This window comes from Pinus tabuliformis, chromosome 5_1 (genome assembly GCF_031772625.1).
Source record: "Pinus tabuliformis cultivar Carrire ecotype Pingquan chromosome 5_1, CPIR1, whole genome shotgun sequence".
Lineage (NCBI taxonomy): Eukaryota > Viridiplantae > Streptophyta > Pinopsida > Pinales > Pinaceae > Pinus > Pinus tabuliformis.
The window spans coordinates 958,733,707-958,758,924 of NC_142305.1; the positions used below are offsets into that span (position 1 = coordinate 958,733,707).

The following is a 25,218-nucleotide window of genomic DNA, read 5'->3' on the forward strand; positions in this document are numbered from 1 at the left end:
TAGGAGCGGAGCGATTCCATACACTGATCGACATGTGGCAGGTGGAGTTGAGAGAAAACTGCCATTGATCGCGTGCTATCGGTCGAGCAAGTCAACCGTGCGAAACGTGCGTATGGCATCGGATCTGGAGGGCTCCGATCAGACGGCTGAGATCACACTCGATGGAAAGAAGCGGAATTGACAAAGAATTAAGCCGCGTTCTAAATGGATTTGGACTCTGTTTGACCGGCACGATGGAGGAAGAACACATCCACGACGTAATTGAAGAAATGAATCGACGAAGCATGCTGGCGCCATTTAGAGGAGGACAAGTGGCCACTCCCTGAGCGTTCATGATGACGCTGAACACTGGGAACTCCAAGAGCAACTACAGAAGGTGAATCGACAGGCGGAAGAGGAACCGAACAGGCATAGGGATCGAATCGCTAAAGCCATGAATAGAGACAGTCGAATTAGTTAGAGTTGAGTTGGAATCAGAATTGAGAAGAGTCCAAGCAACCAGGAGAGATAGTGAACAATGAACCCTGAGAGGAGGACTAAACACAGAGAACAGTAAAGCCAAGCAGAAGAGACAGAGGGCCGAGCTGACCATAGGCAGCGTCGAGCACCAGAGAGCTTGAAGATTCGAACCTTCCCATAGAGGAATCTGTCTGGACTGAGCATCACATTTGGCTCTTTCCACTATAGACCAAGAGGTCATAGAGCTGGTAGGAAGAAGAAGAGTCTGTGTACTCCAAGTGGCTTGGGGAATCCAAGAACCACCCTGCTAAGCAAACATTGCTTCAGGAGAACTCATATTGAGTCCCTGTATTGTAATTTCTTTGCTTGAAGACACAATAAAAAAGGCCGCCACTGAAGCTGGACCGGAGACGTAGCCCTGGAGAATAGGGTGAACTCCTTATTAAAATTCTTTATGTCCTTATGATTGCTTACTGTATTTCTCTGCTGTCTTTCCATTTTATTGTCAGTGTATTGGCAATCTGATCGATTCGTTGTTTCAATAACACAGAACGCACACCAGCACATGAGTCTGTAATACCTTAGTTTAATAAATCTTCAACTGATGTCACTCATAGGGTGAATATCAGATCAATATCAATCATTCTTATTCACACATTTAATATATAATATTTGTATCCTCATGGATATCTTTATATTCCAAGTCTTTTGGAGTAATTAATTTGTAGAAGGAACTTGGTTCGCTTCATTTGGTATCAGAGCAGTCGACCCTTTGGCCACTTCATTGCTGCACAGAGCTCGTTCTTTGATCCAGGTCTTTGACCATCAAAAATCGCCAACCTTGTTGTCGTCGTCACTGAAGCATTCACTACATGTTTGGAGTTTCTTCGTCTTCAAAGACCCTTGGCCATTTTTTTTAAAGAAGAAAAAAAATTACATAAAATATATATATATATATATATATATATATATATATATATATATATATATATATATATATATATATATATATTTAAAAAACTCAAGAAAAAAAACCAAAAATAATCATAAAAGTTATATATTAAAACAAAAAAAATAAAAAATAAAAAACATACGCATTACCTATCCCGGCGTAAGAAACATCAGTTGTCGCTGCCTCTCAGCCGCCTCATCCTTTTCGAGTTCTGTAGCCGCCAACCTAAGGTCGCAATAACTGACTACCACCTGACTTGCAAGCTATAGGATCTCGACGAATCGTCTTTCAGTTCTCCATGCCGGCTATTCCACAAACATCCGTCCAAACTCGAGTTGTCGTTTTTCCGCTGCCCCTGTTTGGCACTCTTGACAGATTTGCGTCGCGGCCACTCCCTTCCTCCCTCTAAACAGACCACTGAAACGTCCTCCGACAGGCCGCATCAAACCGTCACCACCTATTCATCCGTCGTTTCGAAAAACAAGTCATCAAATCCGTTATTCGTACAACGCTTGTAATCAATAAACAATATGTTTGTACAATTGGTTTATATAAACTAACAGTGCACTATACCAACCGTACTATAATATCAGTCATTATACAATTGAATCGCTTCATTTGGTATCAGAGGAGTTCGGCCCTCTAGGTTGCTTAACTGGTGCACAGAGCTCGTTCTCCGATCCTGGCCTTTGGCCATCAAACTCCATCAACATTGTTGCCATCAATATTCAAGTGTTTCGCTGCAATTTGAGAGTTTCTTCATCGCTGATTCGTCAGAGGCCTTTTGCCATATTTAAAAGAAAAAAAATAAAAAAATAAAACCAATACATATATATATATATATATATATATATATATATATATAAAGAAAAAGTAAAAAGGTCAATTGGTCTATGAAAAAAACAATTATATAAAAAAAAGAAAAAGAAAAAGAAAAAAAAGTACAAAAAAAAGTGACAGCAATACGGAGCCAAAGGTAGACAACCACCACAGCTCCCTCCGTCACCCATACATTGCTGCCCAACCTCATAGATAGCGGCTGTCCTTCGTTGACCAGTTGCCTGGACTGTCGAATTCCCTGTCTGCTACGACATCTTCAACAATCTGCCACCACCATTGTGCAACACCACACATCGTTGCCATCCCACACCCTTGTCTCCCTCGTACTACCCACTGCGTCTTTTCCTATACTCCCGGCTTCCGCTTCGTCTGCTCCCTGTTCCGTTGACCCCTTCCATGCTGCTCTCCCCGCATCAACCACATTTTGGTATACCCTCACCCTCAACTCGCACTATCGTGTGTCCCTCATGCCATTGACCATGCTAGCCGCTGTTCCGTCGTCCATTCCTGGGTTCCGCCATCCAGTTCAGCCGCGCTCCGCTCCCCATCACTTCACTCATCTCTGCCGTCGAGTTTTCATCGGCCCTCCGCATCTACACCACGTCCGTTCCCACGCCACCAGTCTCCTCTGCTACCACAACCGTCCACTGCTGCTACCATCGAGCAGTCCCTCTGTCACAACTTTTGTCAACACCTCCGCGTACCTCGAGTTCAGTCAACCCATCCGTCGTCTGGTTGAACTCCGCCATCCACCGTTTTCATTGACCCCCAACCATCACGCCATTCACATCCTATCTCGTGCCTTTTCATTTTATGCATAGGTTATATAAGCCACCATTACATTACATTGTGTTAATTATTATATATTATATTATATAATTTATAATTATAAAGTTTTATAATTATAAGTTTTATAATTTATAATTATAAAGTTTTATAATTTATAATTAAAAATTTATATAAAACAAATTATTATTTTAAGAAAGGAGGGGAAATATATTATCAAACCCCAAGTTCATCTTAACAAAGTAAAAATAGAGTCAATTGCTGATGATAAAGAAATTGAGTGTATTCAGAAATGAAAGAGGGCAGATTTCCTGAAACTTTAGTAAAAGTGTTGACACATTAGTTAAAACCAAAGGATCACTCGCAGGAAGAGATATCATAATCTCTATCAATCCTGCTGAAAAAAGTAATTATGTTAGTCCTAAATGTGCTCACCAATTGGTGATTCCTGAATCAAGTATAGTTGCAACAAATTTTTTTGGCGCATATGACAAACAATACGATATAAGCAATCTACACCTAAGTATTGGAGATTACACTTTTACCTCGCAATTCACCTTGAAAACCTTATTTCTTGACGATAGTGACATTGTTTTGGGATCACCCTGGATGGAAACTCTAGGATCTGTCATCTTAAATGCGAAGAAAAAGTTTTTAACATTTTCTTACAAGAAGAAGAAAATAACACTCCAAGATGTTACACTGAAACCAAATTCAGTAACACTAAAAGATATATCAGATATTTCAAAAGTAATGTCTCAAGAAGGAAAAAAAGTATTACAAAATATGCAAAATGAAATTGACAAAATCACTATTGAAAAAAATGAAGAAGTTTCTCGACTTAAAAACGATAGTGAACAATTACTGATGCAAATTAAGAAACTTAAGAAGGCTAAGACGTCATTAGAAAACAAGGTACAACAACTTATTGAGAAGGAAGCATCAAATATAGGAATTCCAGTTGATGACACAACAACAAATACCGATCCAATGAATATGACAACTCAAGAAGACAAGTTAGTTGAAGAAATGCTACACTTAGATGTTGCAGTTCAGACAATGAACACCCCCATTGAATGTTCCATAACCAACTCAACAACATCTTTGTCAGAAGGAAATCTAAAAATTGCCACATGCCCAATAAGGGAAAGTAAAGTCCCATATCGGCATCCAAATCATAAGAATAGACAAATTAACTGCGCTATGTATCGGGACCATTTAGACCAGAAACAAAAAACTCATGTTCTAGAGAATAATGATGTAACATCAATCCAGTCTTATGCTAACAAGTCGTTACAAAATTCTGGTAATCACAATGCTACTCAGAAGATTGATCTGGGATGGTCTGATCCCTTCTCAGTGCGACAATTTTGTTTGTCACTTAGAAGATCATATCAGCTTGTATCAACAAAGATGATTGCCCTTGAAAGAAAGTCATTTGAAGTCGAAAAAGAGATCAAGCCCTTTCTATCGACTAGCTTTGAGGACAAAGCTTTTTGAGGAAGGAGGCAATGTTACGAATAAAATATATAAAATAATATAAATATAATGTAAATGATAATAATCATAAATAATAATTAGTTAAGCTAGTAATTAGGTTGAAGAGGCATGTCTGATAGGACATGACTTTTCATGAAGAGACACTTGCCTGATATATAAGCAAGCCTCTCGTTCTCATTGTATATCAATCATTCTTATTCACACATTTAATATATAATATTTGTATCCTCATGGATAACTTTATATTCCAAGTCTTCTGGAGTAATTAATTTGTAGAAGGAACTTTGTTCGCTTCAACACTTTTTTGTATTATTCTATAGAGTATAGTTATATAGTTGTGGAGAAAATGAGAAAATTTGAGAGACTCTTTAATGAAATACTGTAAGTGGGTGTGTGATGAATTTATATTGAGTCACCCAAAAGAGATAAGAATAAAGAACAAAGTGTACAAATGTACATACGTAATCTATGTTCACACATGCTTGCCAGACTAAGTCTCATCACCCCATTTGAGAGACTCTTTAATGAAATACAGTAAGTGGGTGTGTGATGAATTTATATTGAGTCACCCAAAAGAGATAAGAATAAAGAACAAAGTGTACAAATTTTCATTCGTAATTTATGTTCACACATGCTTGCCAGACTAAGTCTCATCACCCCATTTGTCATTCTCTTGTGGTGGTATGTTTGCTGGAAGGGCTAGAGGGACATATGGAGCTTTGTGATCCATTAATAGCTAGAGAGCCTTGTTGCAGCCACACAACTAGCTTGACCTTTGTTTCCTGTGTTCGTGCACTTGCCTGCTTACATGTTTGTGAGACCTGTTTTAGCATGGTCCTTGACAAAAAATGAGTGTGTCAACAACCATGATTTGGAATGTTTTGGATAGGATGTGGCTCATAATGTAGATGGCCCCTATCCAAGAACTACAAGATCTGATGCAAATGTTGTGAATCCAAAGGGCATTTCTCTGCGTGGGCCTAAATATGCAAGGATATATTGACCCTAATCTAATGTAGTTAATATGTATGGGGATATCATATTATGTTCTTGCTCAAATTTCAGTATAATAATTTTCTCAAATGCGGGATATTATATTGACTAAATTATGACATCCATATAACAATTTTGTTAATTATATTCTAAAATAAGCATGATAACAACTTAGGAATCTTTCTGGTTGTTTGATGTTCTTTGGGTTGTTTTTGTTTGTGGCTTGATTTCTTCATTTATGGGCTGTTTTTCTTTCTAGTGATAAATCCTTTTTTGTTGTTCATTATGGTAACATTAACCAATGTTAGACAACAAGTCGTCAAACTCAAAACCCAAGAAGTGACCCAAAATTCCAACTTTAGTAGTATGTTACCATTGTGGATAAGATCATAGGAGGTGGGGGGGTATGCATGGATTTTCTGAGTATAACAAAGAATATAAATTGTTAGACACCGGGCCAAAAACTTATCTTTTTGGGTGGACAGGCACTGGATTGAAAATATGCTTTCTTTAACATCAATCGGAAAACTAGAAACAATATATTTGTTGAAAACAATATAATAAAATAAGGGAAGATAAAGTAATTTACTTTAATTGGTGTGCTTCCATTTCATTTGGTTTGGCCCGTTGTTGAAATGTGATGATCCCGTAATGAACTGCCAATTGATATAAGAGACTTGGTTATGAGAATGCCTACGCAATACTTTTGAAAAACGAAAGGTAATACATGGATTGATAATAAGGAGTTGGTGTAGCCTTATGGTGGACTTCAAGCATGTTCATTAATTCTGGTTCATGAAAATATAAAAGGAACATGCCACTAATCAATTTATTTATAGTTTCCTCCAAAATGGAAATGCCTTGAAGGCCACCGATCAGAAAGGGGATGATAAAGATTCTTGTTTTTGTGCGAGGATATTGATTGAGGTGATTGAATTTGTGAGAAAGAAAATATTGTCCAAGTCATCATGGATAACATGAAGGTTTGCGAAGTTGCCTGTTCAATTAACAGGGCCCATATAGGATTGGAAATTTCTGACTGCTGTGCTTTACAGTGTTGAAACCTTTTTTCCCGAGGAAAACCATATAGGGAACTCTTTGGGACTATCCTTCATTTGTAGATGCAACTGGTGCAAACCCATGAGGGACAACGAGTGAGGCATGCAACAGAGTTTATCAACCCAGGAAACATCCTCAAGGCTTCTTGCATGGAGCTCTGAGTGCTCAATCACTTGAGCTAGGCCACTAAGCTTAGTCTCGGAATCCTTTGCTCAACATGATGGGGAACTTTACTGTATATGGATGATTTATTGTAACTGAAGGAATATCCAGATGTTCATTCGAAACCCACATATACCCTAAGTCATATATTAATGGTTTGCAAAAATGGGGCTCTTGAAGGTATCTAAAATTAATTTTTAAGCTTTAGTTTTCTGATTTTCCTTTTTTTCATGTTAGTAGCTTTTCTTTCATTTTATTTTGATTTTTTCAATATTGAAAACTTACCGATTGTTGAGGCTCATTTTGCCTCCGACAGTCTTGTCTTGAAGCTTGTGGAGGCGAGACATTCCTTAGGAAACATGGTCATAAGTGATGTTTGGGCTCTGTTGAGGCTGTCCCAAACTGGAGATTTAAGAGGTTCATTCTTGATGATGATTGGTGGGCTAGGGAGGATTACATTTTTACCTTTCCTGAGACAGTTTTTAACATGACATGCTTTTGTGAGACAAATACACCTTGCATGAGAAATGCATATGATGAGATGTATAGAATTGCTTGAGAAGATTAGGTTTGCCATTAAGGCAAACAGGCTGAACTTGACAATAATGCTGTACAATTTAATAAAGGACATAATGTTGAGAAGATGGAACAAATTGACAACTCCATTACATCTTTTTCCCATTGCATTTAATATTGGGTGTTATCATTGAAAAATCTCTCAGAGTGGGGAAGAGAAGCAAATATATAAGAAAGCTTGACAGAGAAATTATTAGCGAGTCCCAGAGTTGTTGTGGAGCTTCGTTATAAATTTTTTGCCTTTGTATCTTTACAGGGTATGTATTCAGGCGTGGCCATTATGGAGGATAAGAATATACCATGAATCTGATTAGATAGTGGAACTGCAAGATTGGAAATGGCTATCGTTTCCAGATCGATCAGTCTATTATCATGGGTTTCTTATTTTTCATTAGATGAGATGCTAAGTTGCACGAAACGCCGAAACATTTCGGAGTTTCCGAAATGGGTACATTTAGAAATGTCACCTCCCAAAAATGGAAAGTCGGTCGAAATGTCATATATATGTGTGTGTGTAAGTGAATAACAAATAATCTTGCAAGAAAATATGGAATAAGACCCACAAATGACAATTTAGAAAGAAAACAAAGTCTATGTTAATTCTCATAGAAGATTACATGATGGTCCAGTTTTGACCAAGTTTCAAAGTTTCGGGTACGGGCATGGCCCGAAATGTCGGGTTCCTAGCAGTTTTGTGCAACATATATGAGATGAATTACAGTACATATGGCTCAACCATTTGACAAACAAAACTGGACTGGCAACAAAGAAGGCTGAGGAGGTTGTAAATGTTCATTTTAAAGACCGACTTTTGTCACACTTTTGTTCTTTTGTTTGATTCTTTCTGGCAACCTTTTTCCAGTAACCACATTAGACAATGCTTGCTTTGGAGGTAGAACCAAACATGTTTGATTCTAAGAACATTAGCAAAAGCTGGTGAAGCTGGTCACTTAGATCACACAGTATATTCTTGATATAGCATTTAATATGATCTTTTTTTGGGAGCAGTGATGCTGTGAAGACCTGTGTTTGTTTGGAGGAAATGCTTGCCTTATCAACAAAGTCCACTACAGTACTGGTAAAAAAAATATTGGCCATTAGAAAACTAATCAGTTTGCCTTTAGAAAACTAATCAGTTTAGAGTTGCTTTTCCCTTCCAAATCTATCTAATTTTGCAACAATGAGTTTTAGACTTCTAAATAGCACTTGAGAATTCTTATACAATTTCAAAATGCCCTTTCCTTAAACACCACTTATTTGCTGCTCTGATGTGTGGTTTTATGAAATACTTGTGATCCATACCATAAATTATATCATTCATTGATTTAAGAGCTGATGTGTTGAATTTGAATGAGTATCACTTTTTATGAGGATGTGAAAGCCTTGTATGATGGTTATGCACACTATAGTGAACAACTTAGTTTATTTCTCTCTTTATAACATTTTAAGATAAATGTTAAAAGAGGATAGCTGGGCAATTTCATGAAAATTATTCGAGAACTATTGCCTAAATGGGTAAATGAGCTCCAAGTTGAGTTGTAAGAATCGGCAAGGGAGAATCCTCTTCAACATTTTCCATCTGGTTGATGCCTCTTGAAGACAAGGTAATCCTTCCAGAGCAGGGTCTTTTTTGTGCCAGCAATTTGATAAGCTAAGCTTAACAACAAAAGCAATAAATGCTGTGTTATTCTAATGGGAGCTACAATTTGTATTATGGAATTTTATTAAAGTAACATGGCCGAGTGTCAGCAGTTTCTTAGGATGGTAAGAAATGGCTTATTTAAAAAAAATGGCTATTTTCCAATGAAAAGTAAAAGGCACTGCAATTTTAGCTATTTAGATGTAAAATGCAGGGATATTGTAATTGATGGAAAACTCAATCAATGAAAGGTATGCCAAATCTGTAAAGAGATTATGCAGAAGAAAGCAAACGAAAAAGAGCAATAGGCATAGAGCAAGTAAAATAGCCGGAAATCTCAGTTGGAAGGATGGAATAAAGCCGTTGAAGGCTATATTAATCAATGAAATGGAATTTTCAATGTTTTACTCTCGTTTTGGCCATTCATCTTAAATGGAATTTTCAATGTTTTACTATCAGTCTCGCCATTCATCTTAAATGGAATTTTCAATGTTTTACTATCAGTCTTGCCATTCATCTTCTTGCCATGTCATTGAATTTCTATTTTAAAGCTCAGCAATTACACTTCATTTTTTATTCCATAAAAATATGTCATTGAATTTCTATACTAAAGCTTGAGGATCTTTAAATAGGCATTTTAAAGTTGTCTAACCTGATAGTGATCATCAACCCTGTAGCTGATATTCTTCATCATCTATTGTTCTTAATCTGCTGATTGGATATTAGCCTAGAGAATTGGAAATTTTGGGTGTCTGATGAACATTTCTTTAAATTATCTGAAAATGGAAATGAAGCTATGCACCATTTCCTGTAGAAGTTTGATTTTTATCCAGATATTAATCAGACTTCAGTGCTAAAAATTCTCTTACATGCATCAGGATATTGATTGCATGCCTTTGAACCCATTGGAGAATATGCCAGAAGCCTTGAGAAGAAAAACTGTGATCTTGGATGGTATGGGCCAGACATTTGAGGACTCCCAACTGGAGATGAAATCTAGAGGATTGGGTGTGGGTGTTTATCCAAAGAATATACAGAATGACAGAATGGATAAGTCGGGGGCAGAACCTTCTTTTGGCCCCCCTTCTAAATATTCTTTTAACACTCTTTTGAAGCAGGCAAAGGTTTACAATGATTTTTTTTTAGTTGTGAATTATTTTTTCATGTTATCCTTTTGTTTCTCTAGGTTAACTTTTTATTGAGATTTTTTTCCATACTAGAATATAGCCATAAGTATTTTAATTCATACAGGGTGACACAGTTGATTCTGTTATACAAGCAAAAGCTGCAGCTAATGAAGTTGTTGCGGCTACCCAGCAAGCATTGTATAACCAGCCTTGTACACTAGCACAAATCCAGGCCAAGGAAGCTGACATCCGGGCACTAGCTGAATTGACTCGTGCACTTGATAAAAAGGTCAGTATCTGGTAATTTATTGTCAATGTCCTTTCTTCACAAGCAGGCAAGTTTTCTTCAAGTCTATTTGGAAAAAGTTACAATCTTTTATCCTAATTATTAGTCTTGGTCATTTAAACTTTTGGAATTTCATAAACCTATCAATCACATTGCATTCCCAATCAACATGACTGGGAAAAGGAATATAGGTTCCCCCTGCCTTGAATTTCATGTTAGTTTCTTTTGTATAAATTGGTTATATAAAGTTTTATTTTATATGACATTTTATATAATTCTCCCCTCTTTAGCCTGAAAGGGAGAATGAGAGTGCTGTTACCTTGCCAGCGCCACACAATAGACTCATTTAAGAGCTCAATATGTTAATTCAAATTGTAGGAATTGAACTTGGGTGGGGAGGATAATGACTATCCTCCTAGCCACAAACCAAGCTAGACCCAGTCGACACACACACAAGTTTACTTGCTTCCATATTAAATATATTTAGATTCTAGTAGTATTTGAATGTATTACGCATATTCAAATACTATGCATAATATCTAAATATGCAAATGATACTATTCATACTGGCCTATATAAATCAATAATATGGTCAGAGGATCCCTCTTTGCCACTTTAGAGCATCGTCTTACCATCTTCGGGTGGAAATAAATCTCCGAATTTTGCAGTTGGAGAGGCTTTCCGTTTTATGTCACTTCTAGGAGATTGAGTTGGAGCAGCACGTCATCTTTGTATGTTCCATTTATTATGAAATTAGAGGGAGGTTCGATTGCATTTACTGGAATACGGGTGGGGGGGGCTCCTTCATGACCATATTCCTCTATCGGGATTGGAGATGTCTATCTCTTTTTATGAGGGATGTGTTAGGACACAGATCAGAGATCTTACTAGGACCTCCTCTGGCAGACTCCATCATGCATATCACTTCTTTCTTTCGTTCTGTCGTGTCTGTTAGTGGCAGCAAACAACATGCAGAAACCTAGGATACTTCCAGCACTAAATTTGCCAGACCACAGACCTTCTTTTGCTCATCGACTAGCCGGCCTGCCCCTACAAGGCACTTGAGGAGTTCTGGTGCTTGTTCTCAGCACAGGCCCATTGCAGCAGTTGTCAGCCCAAAATATTTGCTCATGCAGAATATGCTTGGCTGTTTTATGCAATTATGATGCGTTAATATATTTTTGTTGAGTTCTTGACTGTACTATAAGAGGTATTGGCCATGTTCCTGATGCTAATATATTATAAATTTATAGTATGAAGTTATGATAATGCACTAACAAATTGTTCATGCCACAGTGTTTGTGAAACATGGTAAAGGGAGCAAGCTATGGTATTTTTATAAGTAACTGATGGATCAAAATATATCGAAAATGCTAAAGGGTCGAAACGAATCTTTCATGAATTGCTCTTTTTTCATGTGGAATTGTTTCAAGTTAATCAAAGTTGGGTGTTTTATGCTATAAATTTACCTATGAAAATGTACAAGGCCTGTGGTGGATTCTTTTGTTGTTGTTGTTAAGTTTACTATTTTAACAGTTAAATCCCAGGCTAACATGGTTGCTGGATATTGGGATTTTTTGAAAAAAGTTAAAAGTAGACTCTTCTAGTTATTTAAACAGAAAATGAAACCAATTTTGAGCAAGCTAAACAAAAATGAAAAAACAACTAGAAAATAGAAAGATCAAAAGTTTTATTGATGCATGAGAGAGGATGACCAGTGCCTAATTGATCATTGGGCTATTGGAGTCATCTACTATTATGTGGAGGGCATACATTTATCTATAATCAGGGATCTAAGGGCAACCCTAGGCATGCTACAAAAAACCTATATGGTTGTAAATCAAAGCTACAATTTATGCATGAAAATGATTCGAGCATGCATCAATTTCAAAGTCAGACATAGGTGTTTGCTTTCCTGAATATTACTAAGTCTAGTTGCTACTCTTTGAAGAAACTAGATATGAAATATTTAAAACAAGCAAAACAAAGAAACAAGGGATAGAAACCACACCTAGATGATAGCCTTTGTTGAATTCTTTTGCATGCATAAAGAAAGCTCCAATCCACAAGTTGCTCACACTATGGCCTCACACAACATAAAAGTAAAGATTCCCAAAATATTTGCTCCGAGAAAAAGAGATGCTCTACTATATCTCACTAAACAACAATCATCACAAATGAAGGAATCCATTTATTTATGGAGTTCTTGGCTCAACCACCTCATACTGTAAAATAATATCCTAATGACCATATTTGATGAGTCAAATAAGTAAAAAATTATGCTACAGAGCCCTTGAATTGGTCATCAAATAATATATTTATCTTTTCAAGAGAGGATCAAAGAAATACGGTGCATGACTAGGAAGGCGTATCCAACCGGTAAAAGTAAACTAATATCTAAGACAAGTGTTCCCCAAGGAATGGTGCAAGGTGGTTGCAACCATTCTCTAAAAATAGTGAATAACAACGTCCAACAAGTGCACCCTCCAAGATGTGAAAATTTCAAAACTGAAAACCTATTGCAGCAACTGGAATTTATTTTCTTAATTGTTAATTATTTTAACAATTTATCTGCTACGACAAATATCAAATAAATCACACTGCAACCTTCACAAATAAAATACTGTGGAAATAATAGCGTTGGACATTGAGAAAATACTAGCACACCTACATAAAAATGACACTGTTTATATGGACAAATGTCCCTGGAAAAACCCAACTTAGGAAAATTGGAGCAACAATGAGGGTTTTTATTATTATGCAACAGACTACAGTGAATTCTGAGCACAATCTATGGATGCCCAACTGGCAATCCAAACAGCAAGAAAATCTGGCCAAAATTATTTAAAGGAGTCCATGTTACCCAATTCATTTTCCCCCAAACTCATCATTTCCATGAATTCATTACCTTGTGTGAAAATCGTTATCTGCCAAGTCAAAGAGCTATACTTGGCCGGAATAATGGAAGTCTGTTTTCCATAACTTCTTAATCCATTTCCCAGGCCCTACAGATAAACCTCCAAGTTCTCTTCACCCTTTTTCAGTTGATTCCCTATTGGAGATTTATCAAAAACTCAATTTTCAGCAACGAGCCAATATTGAGTCATTTTTGCTTGAAGGTTTTGAATTGCCTCGAAACAATCCACCATATTCTTCAGCTATCTTTCTAGAAATGTCCAGACAGGTTATTTCTATGGTTTGTTGTCTCTTAGGCTACCAAAGTGATCAGTGGATTGATGAAGTTATCTTAGGATTTTTGTTAGTATTTTCGTTTGGTAAAAAACCCCTCATCCTTTTCAATTTTAGCCAGTTTATTTCAGATGTCATCCATGAGCAGTTTTTAAAATTCAGTGCAGAGGGATCTTTCAAGCATCAATCAATATTGGTGTATTTATTTTTATATCATCAGTCTAAAAGATTTAAAATGCCTCTCCAAAAGCTTGATTCATAGGGAAGGTCACACTCTGTAACAGTGATGTAGTTCCGAGAATATCTACAGACATTAAAAGAGCTCCGCATCTCAGTGAACAATCAAAGGTGGGAGATTGGTATCTATATCAGAATTTTATAGAAATCAAAGTTTATGGTTGTGAATTGCCACCATATAAACTACTAGTTTTTGTGCCAATGAGGATTTTTGCTCTAGAGTTTATAAGGCAGAGAATGAATATGGATGAAATTAATTTTGTATCTAGGAAACAAAAATCCCAATTCAAGTTGAAAGCTCAAGTTGGTCCATTCATAGTAAACACTAAGGAAACAAACAAGGAGGTTGAGAGTTTATTGAGACAGATGAATTTCAAGTTAAGTTTTAGCTGGCCTTATGACCCTTTGGGAGTGATCTCATCAATTAGAAGTGAACATAAATCAACTCCTTATATTCATATATCAAAACCAAAAATTGAACAGTATGCAAATTAGGAAGTATGGGAGGAGAACACTTTGCAAGAAGTTGAAGAGCATATTTCCAGCCAAACAACATTAGAGACTCCAAGATTGAAAGAAAAAGAGTTAAAGAGACCAAGTGAGATTATGTCCCCTACTAGTTTAGGTTCTAAGACAACAGAGTTCAAAGTTTTCAAAAGAAGAAAGACAATGAGTACAGAGGAAGAATCATCAAAGGTCAAAGATACTGAGGTCTCCACAACAGTTAGGTTATCAAGCGAGCCTGTGTTTTCTCTGTAGCAAACTGAAGAAATAATTCTTGATACACCTGCTTCCCCTTCTTCTAGTCAACAAAGTATCTTTTCTAGGTTCAGAGAAATGAAGAAGAAGAATGAAATGTTAAAGACTGCTACCTATTTTGAGTTTTGGAAGTAGACCTCTACTATTCAAACCAGACTACTGTCTGCATTAGACCTTGACAGAGGACAATTTCAATTGGCATTTCTTGAGCCAAATGTTCCAGTTCCTAAAAGTGCAGAGGATTACAAAACTTATGTATTTTCTTTTGATACAAAACAGGTTCATCCCATAGATCAAATTGATCTACACAAATAGGCTGGTGAGATGATTTATTCATCTTTAACAAGTTCTGCCATGGCAACTTCAAAGCTGCAAGCTTCTCTAAATAATATTCATACTCAACTCAAATTAGAAAAGATGTCATCTTTAGCTAAAGACACTAGAATCAAAGCTTTAGAAGATCTTGTAATTAAATTAGGATTGGATCCTAATGATGTAAAGGTTGCTGAAGAAATTATTAAAAGTAGAAATGTAGACATCCAAGCACTAAGAAAACAGTTGAAACTGCCTACAACAGAGCATCCTCAAGCTCAGGAAGTAGGGAAATTAGAGAAGGAGAAAGAGAACATGCTACGCATGATCGTTGAATAGAACATTCAAATACAAAAAATGGAGGCAAATATGGAAAAATATTGAAAGAAAAAGAACAACAAATTAGTGCAGGAATTTCTACATTACAGAGAAAATCAACTAGCCAAGAAGTTGTCAAAATCTATGGGAGATCTATTATTAAGAAATGTTGAAATAGAGAAACTAAAGGCATCACTGCAAAGAATGGAAGACAATAAAATTAAGGTAGATAATGCATACATCTCAGAAGTACAAAAGAATTTCAAGCTTACTAAACAACTTGAAAAATATATGGATGAGTCAATCAGTGCACAAACATTATCAGAATCCAAGGAGAAAATTTGGATTGATATCAATTCAACCATTTTAGAATTGTGGACATCTATTGAAATTATTTTTGAACAAGAACAATTGGTACATAAAGCAAAAGCAACCATAGCAAAGATCAAAGAAGAACTGGACCACAAACCTGGAGAGGCAACAAGGATCATCAAAGTGTTAAACTCAAAAACTAAAGATGAGCTTGAAGACATGGGGATTGAAGATAGGACAAATGTAGTCCTAGAAGTTAGAAAGGTGTTAACAAAAAGGAATTTGATGTTACAACTGGAAAACAAATGCCAGAACTTAGAAGCTCAAATAAAAAAGTTCCATAGAAAGTTTTCTATCCTTCAACAAAAAGGACTCCCATCCTTAAGAGATTCTCATGGTCAATTGATTCCATAGGAAAATTACAAGTACAAGTTACATGACATAGCAAAAGATAACTTAAAGTTGCTAAAATAAAAGGAATTATTAGTGGCAAAGCTTTTCTTGAAGGTTTAGAAGATGATTTTTTTTATTGCTCATGAGGTTTATCATCTTTTTATTACGAAGCCTACTTTTGAAAATACACAGAGGTGGATGAAGCTTACAGGAGGGTAATCTAATTTTCATGCCTTGATGATTAGAAGTGGGATAAGTTTCTCGAACTTATTGAGTAAACAAAAAACAAATTTTCTTGGTGAAGTTGCAACGAAGATAGGAGCAGGATCAATAAAATCAATAGAGTCAGATTCCAAGGCATCAGTTACAAACGACATCCTCGAATAATGTTGTTTCCACATAATTAGTTTTAGAATCCCTATTTTGAGTTGTATTAGTTGGAAATATCCAGATTATTTTGGATAAAACTTTATTTTTGGTAAAAGATTGTATTAAGTTAGATATTTTTGAATTACACTCGATATATACATTGCAATTCAAAGTAAGAAGGGTTGACACTTTGAGGGAGCCAAAAACACTATTGTATTCTTTGAAATTTCTTGAAGATAATCAAAGGCTTCTGACTTTAGTTCTAGCAACATTTGTGTTCATGTGAGTTTTTTTCTGTGTAATATTTCTGGTTTTCATCATATGTTCAAGGTAACATAGGAGTTAGGGTAAGGCTAAGTTAAGGATTTACAACCCACTGCAAAGTTATAATCATTACTAAGAATAACTAATTGAACAAGTTGTTTAAATTAGTACCTCTGCATCATTAAATTGTTGCCTTCTGTCATCTCTTGAATATATATGTGTTAGTTGTAGAAATTTCTCTACACGCTTCTGCTATATCTGATAAATTAAGTATTCAAGATGAATGCTTAATTATCATATCTCTTCTTCTTTCATCTATACAATCAATTGAAAAATTTCGCAAGCTTTTAGATTGTATAAGTATAAATGGTTTGAATCATTGGTCATCCATTTAAATCAAATCCCTCACTTAGATGCTTTGACACATTTCCCGAGCCTAGAACTGTTTGCAAAGGATAATGCATCATAATGAAAAGGATAAGGCATCATAGCCATATAACACTTGAAATGCATCATAGCCATATAACGGTCTAAATGGTAACATCTTGATCGGCATGTGGTATGAAGTGTTGTAGCAATACTCGCCCATGTGTAGCCACTTCACCCATGCCCTTTACTGTCTTGATTCATATTTAGTCAAGTACCCCTCTAGCCATTTATTACTATCTTCTTCTGTCCATCTGTCTGTGGGTGATAGCTCGTACTAGGGTTAAGTTCTGTGCCCACCAATCTGAATAATTCCTACCAAAATCCTCCCCTAAATCTGCTGTCCTTATTACTGACAATATTCTTGGGTAGACCATGTAGCCTAAAGACTTGAAAGAATAACTTCGCCACCTGGGATGTTGAGCTCCTAGAAGAGATTCTTAGAAGAGATTGCAAAGAACTGGGCATACTTAGTTAGTCGATCCACCACCACATAGATACAACCCTTGCCTTGCACTGATGGAAACCCTGTGATGAAGTCCATTGAAATGCTTTCCCATTTATGTTCTGGAATAGGAAGTGGCTGAAATAAACTTGTTGGATGTGTATGCTCATTATTCTGTGGGCATACGTTGCATTCAAAGACATACTCAAAACATCCTCCTTGAGACCCTTCCATGAGAATCTCTCCTTGATTGCCCTATAGGTCTTAAGGTAGTTCAAATGTCCTGCAAGTGGAGAATCATGTACTGCCTTTATAACCTTATCCTTTAAATTGATTCTGGCACCAAGTTGTTTTTGTCCTTATCGTAGATACAACCCTTGCCTTGCACTAATGGAAATCTTGTGATGAAGTCCATTGAAATGCTCTCCCATTTCTGTTCTGGAATAGAAAGTGGCTGAAATAAACTTGTTGGATGTGTATGCTCCTCGTTATTCTGCGGGCATATGTTGCATTCAAAGACATACTCAAAACATCCTCCTTGAGACCCTTCCAAGAGAATCTATCCTTGACTGCCCTATAGGTCTTAAGGTAGTTCAAATGTCCTGCAAGTGGAGAATCATGTACTGCCTTTATAACTTTATCCTTTAAATTGATTCTGGCACCAAGTTGTTTTTGTCCTTATCGTAGATGATATCATGAACCACCTTGTATCTAGTATCTTGTATCTACCTATCCAAGATTTAACATACCATCTTGTTCTTTGAATACTCCACTAATAAATGAGACTTCCAACCAAATGAAGTGTCCATAAAATATAATGTTGTGGGTTTCCTAGAAAGTGCATCGATAACCACATTATTTTTCCCCTTGACATACTTGATCTCAAAATCATAAGCCTAAATTTTGCTCACCCATTTTTGCTGCTAATCATTCAATTCCTTCTGATCTGAGAAAAATTTGAGGCTGTTGTGATCAGTCTTAATTTTTAACTGATTTGCCACCAAATATGGCCTAAACTTGGCCAATGCATACATGATGGTTAGCATCTCGTTGTAAAATATAGAGTAGTGACACTCATAATCACTAAATTTCCTGCTCTTGAAAGCAATAAGGTGGCCGTTTTTCATCAATACTGCTCCAATCCCTTTATCTGAAGCATCACACTCCAAAACAAATTGCTAAGAAAACTCAAATAAGGCTAAAATAAGACAAGTGCTCATTACCTCTGTAAGTTGCATAAAATCCTTCTTTGCCGCATCCGTCCCCAACAAGTGTTGCGGCGTTGCCAATTGAGAAAACACCTTGGCAAATTGCCTATAGTAGGTGTAGATACCCAAGAAGCCCTTCAACATCATCACATTCTTGGGAGTAGGCCATTCAATGATGGCTCAAATCTTCTCCTGATGCACTTGCACCCCTTCTCCATCGATCATGTGCTCCAAATAAAGCATCTTTGTCAATCCAAACTCGTACTTGGATAATAATGTATAAAACTGTTGTTCGTCCAATATCCTCAACACTTCCTCCAAGTGTTGCACATATTCCTCCCCAGTTCTATTATATACCAAAATGTCATCAAAGAAGACTATGTCATGTCCCTTCTCAAATACATTAGTAACAAGCTAAGTAACCTGACACGGGGATTTGAGATTCGTAGGATTATGGGGATTCGAGTGTCGGATTCAGACACGTGGACCCCCTGGAACATGACACATAGGATTCGTTAAATATATATATATATATTAAAAATTAGATATTTCTTACACAAATTCATTGATTTCAAACATAGATCTTCATCTAGATGTTAGTTTTACTGTCGACAAAGTAAGTTACTAACATTATAGCATCCTTGAATTTATAGGTTCGTTTTCGCTGGATTCGAATCCAGTTTTAGAATTTAGAATTTATGATTCATTGATTTATGCCAGTTTGGTGTGACACTGATGATTATCAAAGAAGGATTTATCACCAGCATATCAATCAAAATACCTTGGAAAGCACTGGCAGCTGAAAAGTGTGAGATTAATGTGGAGGACTTTGAGCTGGTTCTTGTTCCACGAACTGAGTTCAAAACATCCAGTAGTTCTGAAGATTGTTCTACTTCAGAAGTGTACCCCAGTGTGTCTCCTTCTCAGCGAAATTCAGAGTAGGTAGAGGGCTGTGGTATCCATGTAAATGGGGGTTCCACCTATCTTGTGTTCAAGATGGGGTTAAGATGATTGCCAAGATGGTGGAAAGACTGCTGCTTGGTCTCTGTGTTAAAATAAAAAATCTTATTGTTGCATTTGAGCAAGAAACAGAGACTTGTACTACAAACTTGGGGGTTGAAAGCAGCTGTCAGTCTCAAAGCATTCTTGTCCTTCGAGTGCTCCAAACAGAGTATGGAACAGATGTGTCTGGAGATGCTTGTGAAACTGCTGACCTTCATCCAGATGATATAACAGGACTTGTTATGTTGACAAAAGTTATAAACTTTAATGGTGTAAGTGTTGATCTCTATGATGGGATAGGCAAGGATGCAGAACCAGGATGTTTGATAATCACCGGTGTCACACCCAACTTAAATTTATGGGTTCCTTTTCGCCGGATTCGAATCCGGTTTTCGGGACACGTGTCCTAATGGGACACGACCCGGATTCGAGCGTGTCCCGTTAGGACACTACATGTCCCAAATTTAGGATTCGAATTAGGTCGAATCGTGTCCGATTCGTAGGATTCAGACACTTGAGGAAAATCCAACGAATCCGATTTCATAGGTAACAAGGTGTTGCTACACAATTTTGCACATTTTTGACTAAGGAAGAGGGCCCCACACTTTCGATTTAGGGACTTAGGGGCCAAATCAACTTTATTTAACTGCTAGTGGAATGTGGGGGCCACCCACATAGGAGTTCAAATTAGCCATTCGATATGCTTGGAGGGAAAATCGAATGGGTGGATGGAGGGGCCCACATGAGGCTAAGGGGGCCCAAGGAGTTATAATGAGAGATCAACTTTCATTTTGTTTTCATTCTGAATATTTGACAAACAAACTCACTCTTGTACGCTTTGCTGCTTAGCGAGTCTACCCACTGTTTAACCACGAGTCTTTTGTAGGGAAGATTCAACCTCTACTTTGGGGGACCATTTGTTGTTCCACAGAGATTGCAGGAGTTTCCAACTATGATTCACAGCTCAACCAACCATGCAGAGGAAGGGACTGCGTGTTTTTTGGGCAGCCAAAAATACACAAAGGTTGATTTAGCCACCCAAGAGGGCGAAAATCCAAAGTCAAAATCAAAGAAATTCTCTTCTGGGTTTTTTTGGGTTTTGTCCAAGGAGTCTAAGGCTAAAAGGGCAGAATTTTCTGGGCAGTTTTTGGGCACTTTCTAGTAGGCCAAAATTCAGCAGATGTAGCCAGAGAGTAGCTCCCAAGAGGCCGAAAATCCAAAGTCAAAATCAGAGAAATTCCCTTCTGGGTTTTGTCCAAGGAGTCTAAAGCTAAAAGGGTAGAATTTTCTGGGCAGTTTTTGGGCACTTTCCAATAGGCCGAAAATTAGCAGATACCAGATATAGCTGGAGAGCAGCTCCTAAGAGGCCGAAAATCCAAAGTCAAATTCAGAGAGATTCCCTTTTGGGTTTTGTTCAAGGAGTCTAAGGGGAAAAGGGTAGAATTTTCTGGGCACTTTCCAGCAGGCTGAAAGTCAGTAGATATAGTCAGAGAGCAATTTCCAAGAGGCTGGAATTCCAAAGTCAAAATTAGAGAAATTCCCTTCTGGGTTTTTTCCAAGGAGTATAAGGCTAAATGAGAAAAATTTTCTGGGTAGTTTTTGGGCACTTTCCAGCAGGACGAAGTCAGCAGATCAACAGTTTACTAGGACATCGCAGAGCATAATAGCGCAGCAGCTGAACAACCATCTTTCCGGCTATTCTACCACCTGGGTTTGGTCCAACTTGTCCTTGAGACAAGCCCAAGTGCACTTCTCCATTTATATATTGTACTCATGCTCTCATATTTCATAATATATAGCTCAACAGTTTTAGTATTACAATGTTTCATGGGTGTTTGCTAAAAGTTTTTAATTTTCCATTGTTGCACTGTTTGTTTAATTGGTTTATCACTTAAATTCCTGTTTAGGAACATTACAGTGGTGGCCTTGCTGTGTGTAACTAGTAAGATCATGGGAAATTTGGGCATGTATGCACAATGATGAGTTACAACGTACACTGCCCATGGCTCAGGGGAGATTCAGTATGCAGGGATTCTGTGGTGGAATCCGTTGGAGTGATGAGAGGTTGGCTCAGTTGAGGAAGGTGTTAGACCAAATCCATCCTTATCCTTACAAGATAGACACTAGAGGTGCACAAGCCATGGGAATACAACCATCTACACTATGTGGGGAAAGCCAACAGAATCATGGCCACCAGATCTCCTGGAAAGGAGCAATCAGGCTAGAGATAGTTAGAGGATGAGTCAACGAGACGATTTTGCTGGTGGAGACCTGCTCTTAGACATTAGGTGCCTAAGGAGGGGATTGAACATGAGGTAGAGGACACGCGAGAGTGTGAGGATCAGAGGATCACATTGGTATACCCCGTGTGGCACAAGAGTCACCATTGTTGGAGGCCTCTTTTATAGCACCAGTTGACACCTTGGGGGAGAAAGTAGAGCATACACCCATAGGACCATCCATTGATGAGGTGTCAGGAAATATCCCCACTGTTGATGAGGAGCCAATAGATACGGAGGCATCCAAATCAATGACATAGTTGCCGACGATAGTCACCTAAAGCTGATTGATGAGCTTGTCTTGCATGTCAGGTTGTCTAGGGAGGAGCAGTTGGAGGCCCATGTCGAGCCCATGATGGAGGATGTGTAACCATCCTTTGGGCTAGCTAGTGATGAGGGGCAACATAGAGACCACACGTTGGGATTTCAACATAGTTTGCTTCAGAGGCACACTGACAAGATCTACAACGTTATCAAGCCCATCCTTACGCATTGGATTGAGAGAGGCAGAGTTGTCTAGACATACCAAAGGGGATGACCAGGTTAGCAGCACTGTTGGGTCACCTTTGCCCATTGGAGAGAGAGAGATAGAGCTACCTAGTCAGATCTCATGTGTTGACTTGGGTAGTGGGATGAGACAGTCAGAGTTGCACAAGATGCAACATCCGCATGTTGGGCTCAATGTTGCACGAAGCGCCTCCCCCGGTTCCAAGCCCCGAAGCGCGTCCTGTACAAAAGCGCCTAGGAAGCTTGGCCGGAAGCGCGCTTCCGAAATTCGGAAGCGCCGCTTCCGAATTTTTTGCCACTTCCTGGAAATTCGGAAGTGTGGTACGGAAGCGCTGCTTCCAGGCATCCGAAGTGCGCTTCGTACGACGCTTCGGGCGTCGGAAGCGTGGCGCTTCTGTACGCTTCTGGAAAAGCTTCGCGCTGTTTAGAAAATTGTTTTTTTTTCAATTTTTTTTTTTAAATTTTAGGTGAGTTTGCTTGTTAGGGGTGGGTCCACCTTGGGTTAGGGTGAGGAATGAAGGCAAAAAAAATATAAATATAGCAGATGCTCCCTCATGTTAATGTTAAATTCTTAAAGTAAAAGTGACATTCTCCTTTATTTTTCATTTCCATCCTTCTACTTAAATTTTTAACATTACCATGAAATGACTCAAGATGTTTGAGAGTGGTTCCAGCCTCATTGGACTTCATATGGAGAAAATAGAATTTCATATCCTCTTCAAAATTCAACAGACTTAACAATTTTCAGGAATTCAGGATCAATGGGATTGTGGCATTTCATTAGATTATGTCAAGTATGAAGGTATGCAATTAGCATTTAATCAAGAGCACCAAGCCCTATATGTACCCTAGTGTTGGTGGTGTTAATTGTTGATCTCCTTTGTCACGTGGCACGCCCTTAGCAAAAAATTACCTTTCAATCAAGTCAAAATCATCGATCAAGCATGTTAAGCTTTTTCTACCATATTTTAAGTCTTGAATTAGGTAGTTTGATCAAAATTGGGCAATGTTGACTAATATCCCTAGACAATTGAGGTAGAGGCAAAGGCTAGACAAGAGGAGAAGAATCTAGATTCTAGATGGTTGATGCATCTAAATGGTTGATGCTCGAATAATTAATCATTAATGTACAATGGATGTTATATCTATCTTGATTTATGGAAAAATATGCATGTTTTCATGTCTTCTACAACTAATTTGGTATCTGGGATGTTTGTTTTGAGTATAAATGCAAATATATATATATATATATATATATATATATATATATATATATATATAGCAGACGCTTCACTTCCTAAATTTTTGGAAAATGACGCTTCCGTGTCCCCGCTTCCAAAAAACGTCCCCGCTTCGTGCAACATTGGTTGGGCTTGTTCTATGTGCTAGAGTTTGTGCATTCGATCCCTCTCTTGGGGTTGGATGGCGAGAGATTTTGAGTTGGTACTCGGTGGAGTGGACTAGACTCATGGAGATGGTCTTCATTCATTGTAAAGCTCAGTGGGAGCTCTCAGACATTGAGGGTGTTGGAGGCCCAAGTTGGCATTGGGATCCAGGTAGGGCTTCCTATTTGATGTCAGACATGCGGGATGGCTATGGCATTGATGAGGTAGTCAGCCCCATGCCTGAGCACATGCTTCCGTCAGGAGAGCTCCAGTTGACGCTAGTGGTCAGGTGGTTTGTGAGCAACATCCATTGGTTGTTTTGGCATGTTGGTTGCGCATGGGGGTGCAGGATGATTAACATTCTCTGGCAGGGGCTGGTTTGAGGAGGTGGAATGGGTAGGCCACCAGACCGGATATTGTATGGAGATGATGTTCTCCCATTGAGGTTTAGGACTCGAGGGTCACAGACGATCAACACAATAGAGATGTCCCCCTAGCAGGAGTGGAGTTAGGGTGCTCAGGTCTACCAGGATGGACGAGGGGAAATGGCGCATGTCATGCAAGATAACCATATGTTACAGCCTACAGGGTGGTACGATAGTAGACAGTGGTACACAAGACTACACAGAGTTAGGTCGTAGCATTCAATGTTATATAGAGGGATGTGGCCTGATGCATACAGACCCAATTCTAGGCCATAACACCCAGTGGTGTGCAGGGCTATGCAGCGAGGAGCAATGGTCTGCAGAGGAGCATGGAGATACATGGTGGTATATCATAGCATGCCGATTTACACTGTGGGGTAGGAGGAGTGACTCACATCGTATTGAGGACGTGCAGGGAGTGATAGGTGCAGTGACACAAGCAGGACACAGGAGGATACATAATGGTATAGCTGTAGTCAGGGTAATCCAGTGGTGTACAGGGATAGGTTGCGGCCTACAGTGGCATTTCATGGAGTGCGATGGTACTTGGTGGTATGTAGTGACACATGATGCGGTGCAACGAGCACTTGTAGCTTTGCCTCCAGGGAGACTTATGGACAGGGATAGTAGGTGTACCGTTGGACACAACTCACCTAGGATTGATGAGGACATTGTCGAGCATTTGAGGACACCATGTTTAGTGGAGGCAGGGCCTCGAGGGAGTTATCAGCAGATTCAAGGCGGAGAGAGGGTCGTTTGTAGGATTACTCTTGAGCATTTTGGCATACTCTTGATCATACTCTTTGGGACATACCCACCCATCATCCTCCAGTGTTGCTTACAGTCACAGATAGTTTGGTTGTTTCACTTTGACACTCTCCATTCAGGCAGCAGGGCACGAGGGACTCACCCTAGGCACTTGGATGAGACACCACATGTCATGGACCGAGAGGAGACTCGCTAGTTGAGACACTTGGTAGGTGCACGAGTTGACGGTTACAGACTTAGG

The 25,218-nt window shown here is 38.3% G+C and overlaps 1 protein-coding gene across 1 annotated transcript in view; it reads left to right on the forward strand.

Moving 5' to 3' along the window:
- The window catches only part of LOC149167945 (protein ALWAYS EARLY 3-like), a 112,715-nt gene that overhangs the window by 66,937 nt on the left and 20,560 nt on the right, over nt 1-25,218 (forward strand). The window contains exons 7-8 of the mRNA XM_089433264.1: nt 9,845-10,090; nt 10,218-10,382. Coding sequence (XP_089289390.1) covers nt 9,845-10,090; nt 10,218-10,382 — 411 coding nt within the window. The remainder of the gene's footprint in view (nt 1-9,844; nt 10,091-10,217; nt 10,383-25,218) is intronic.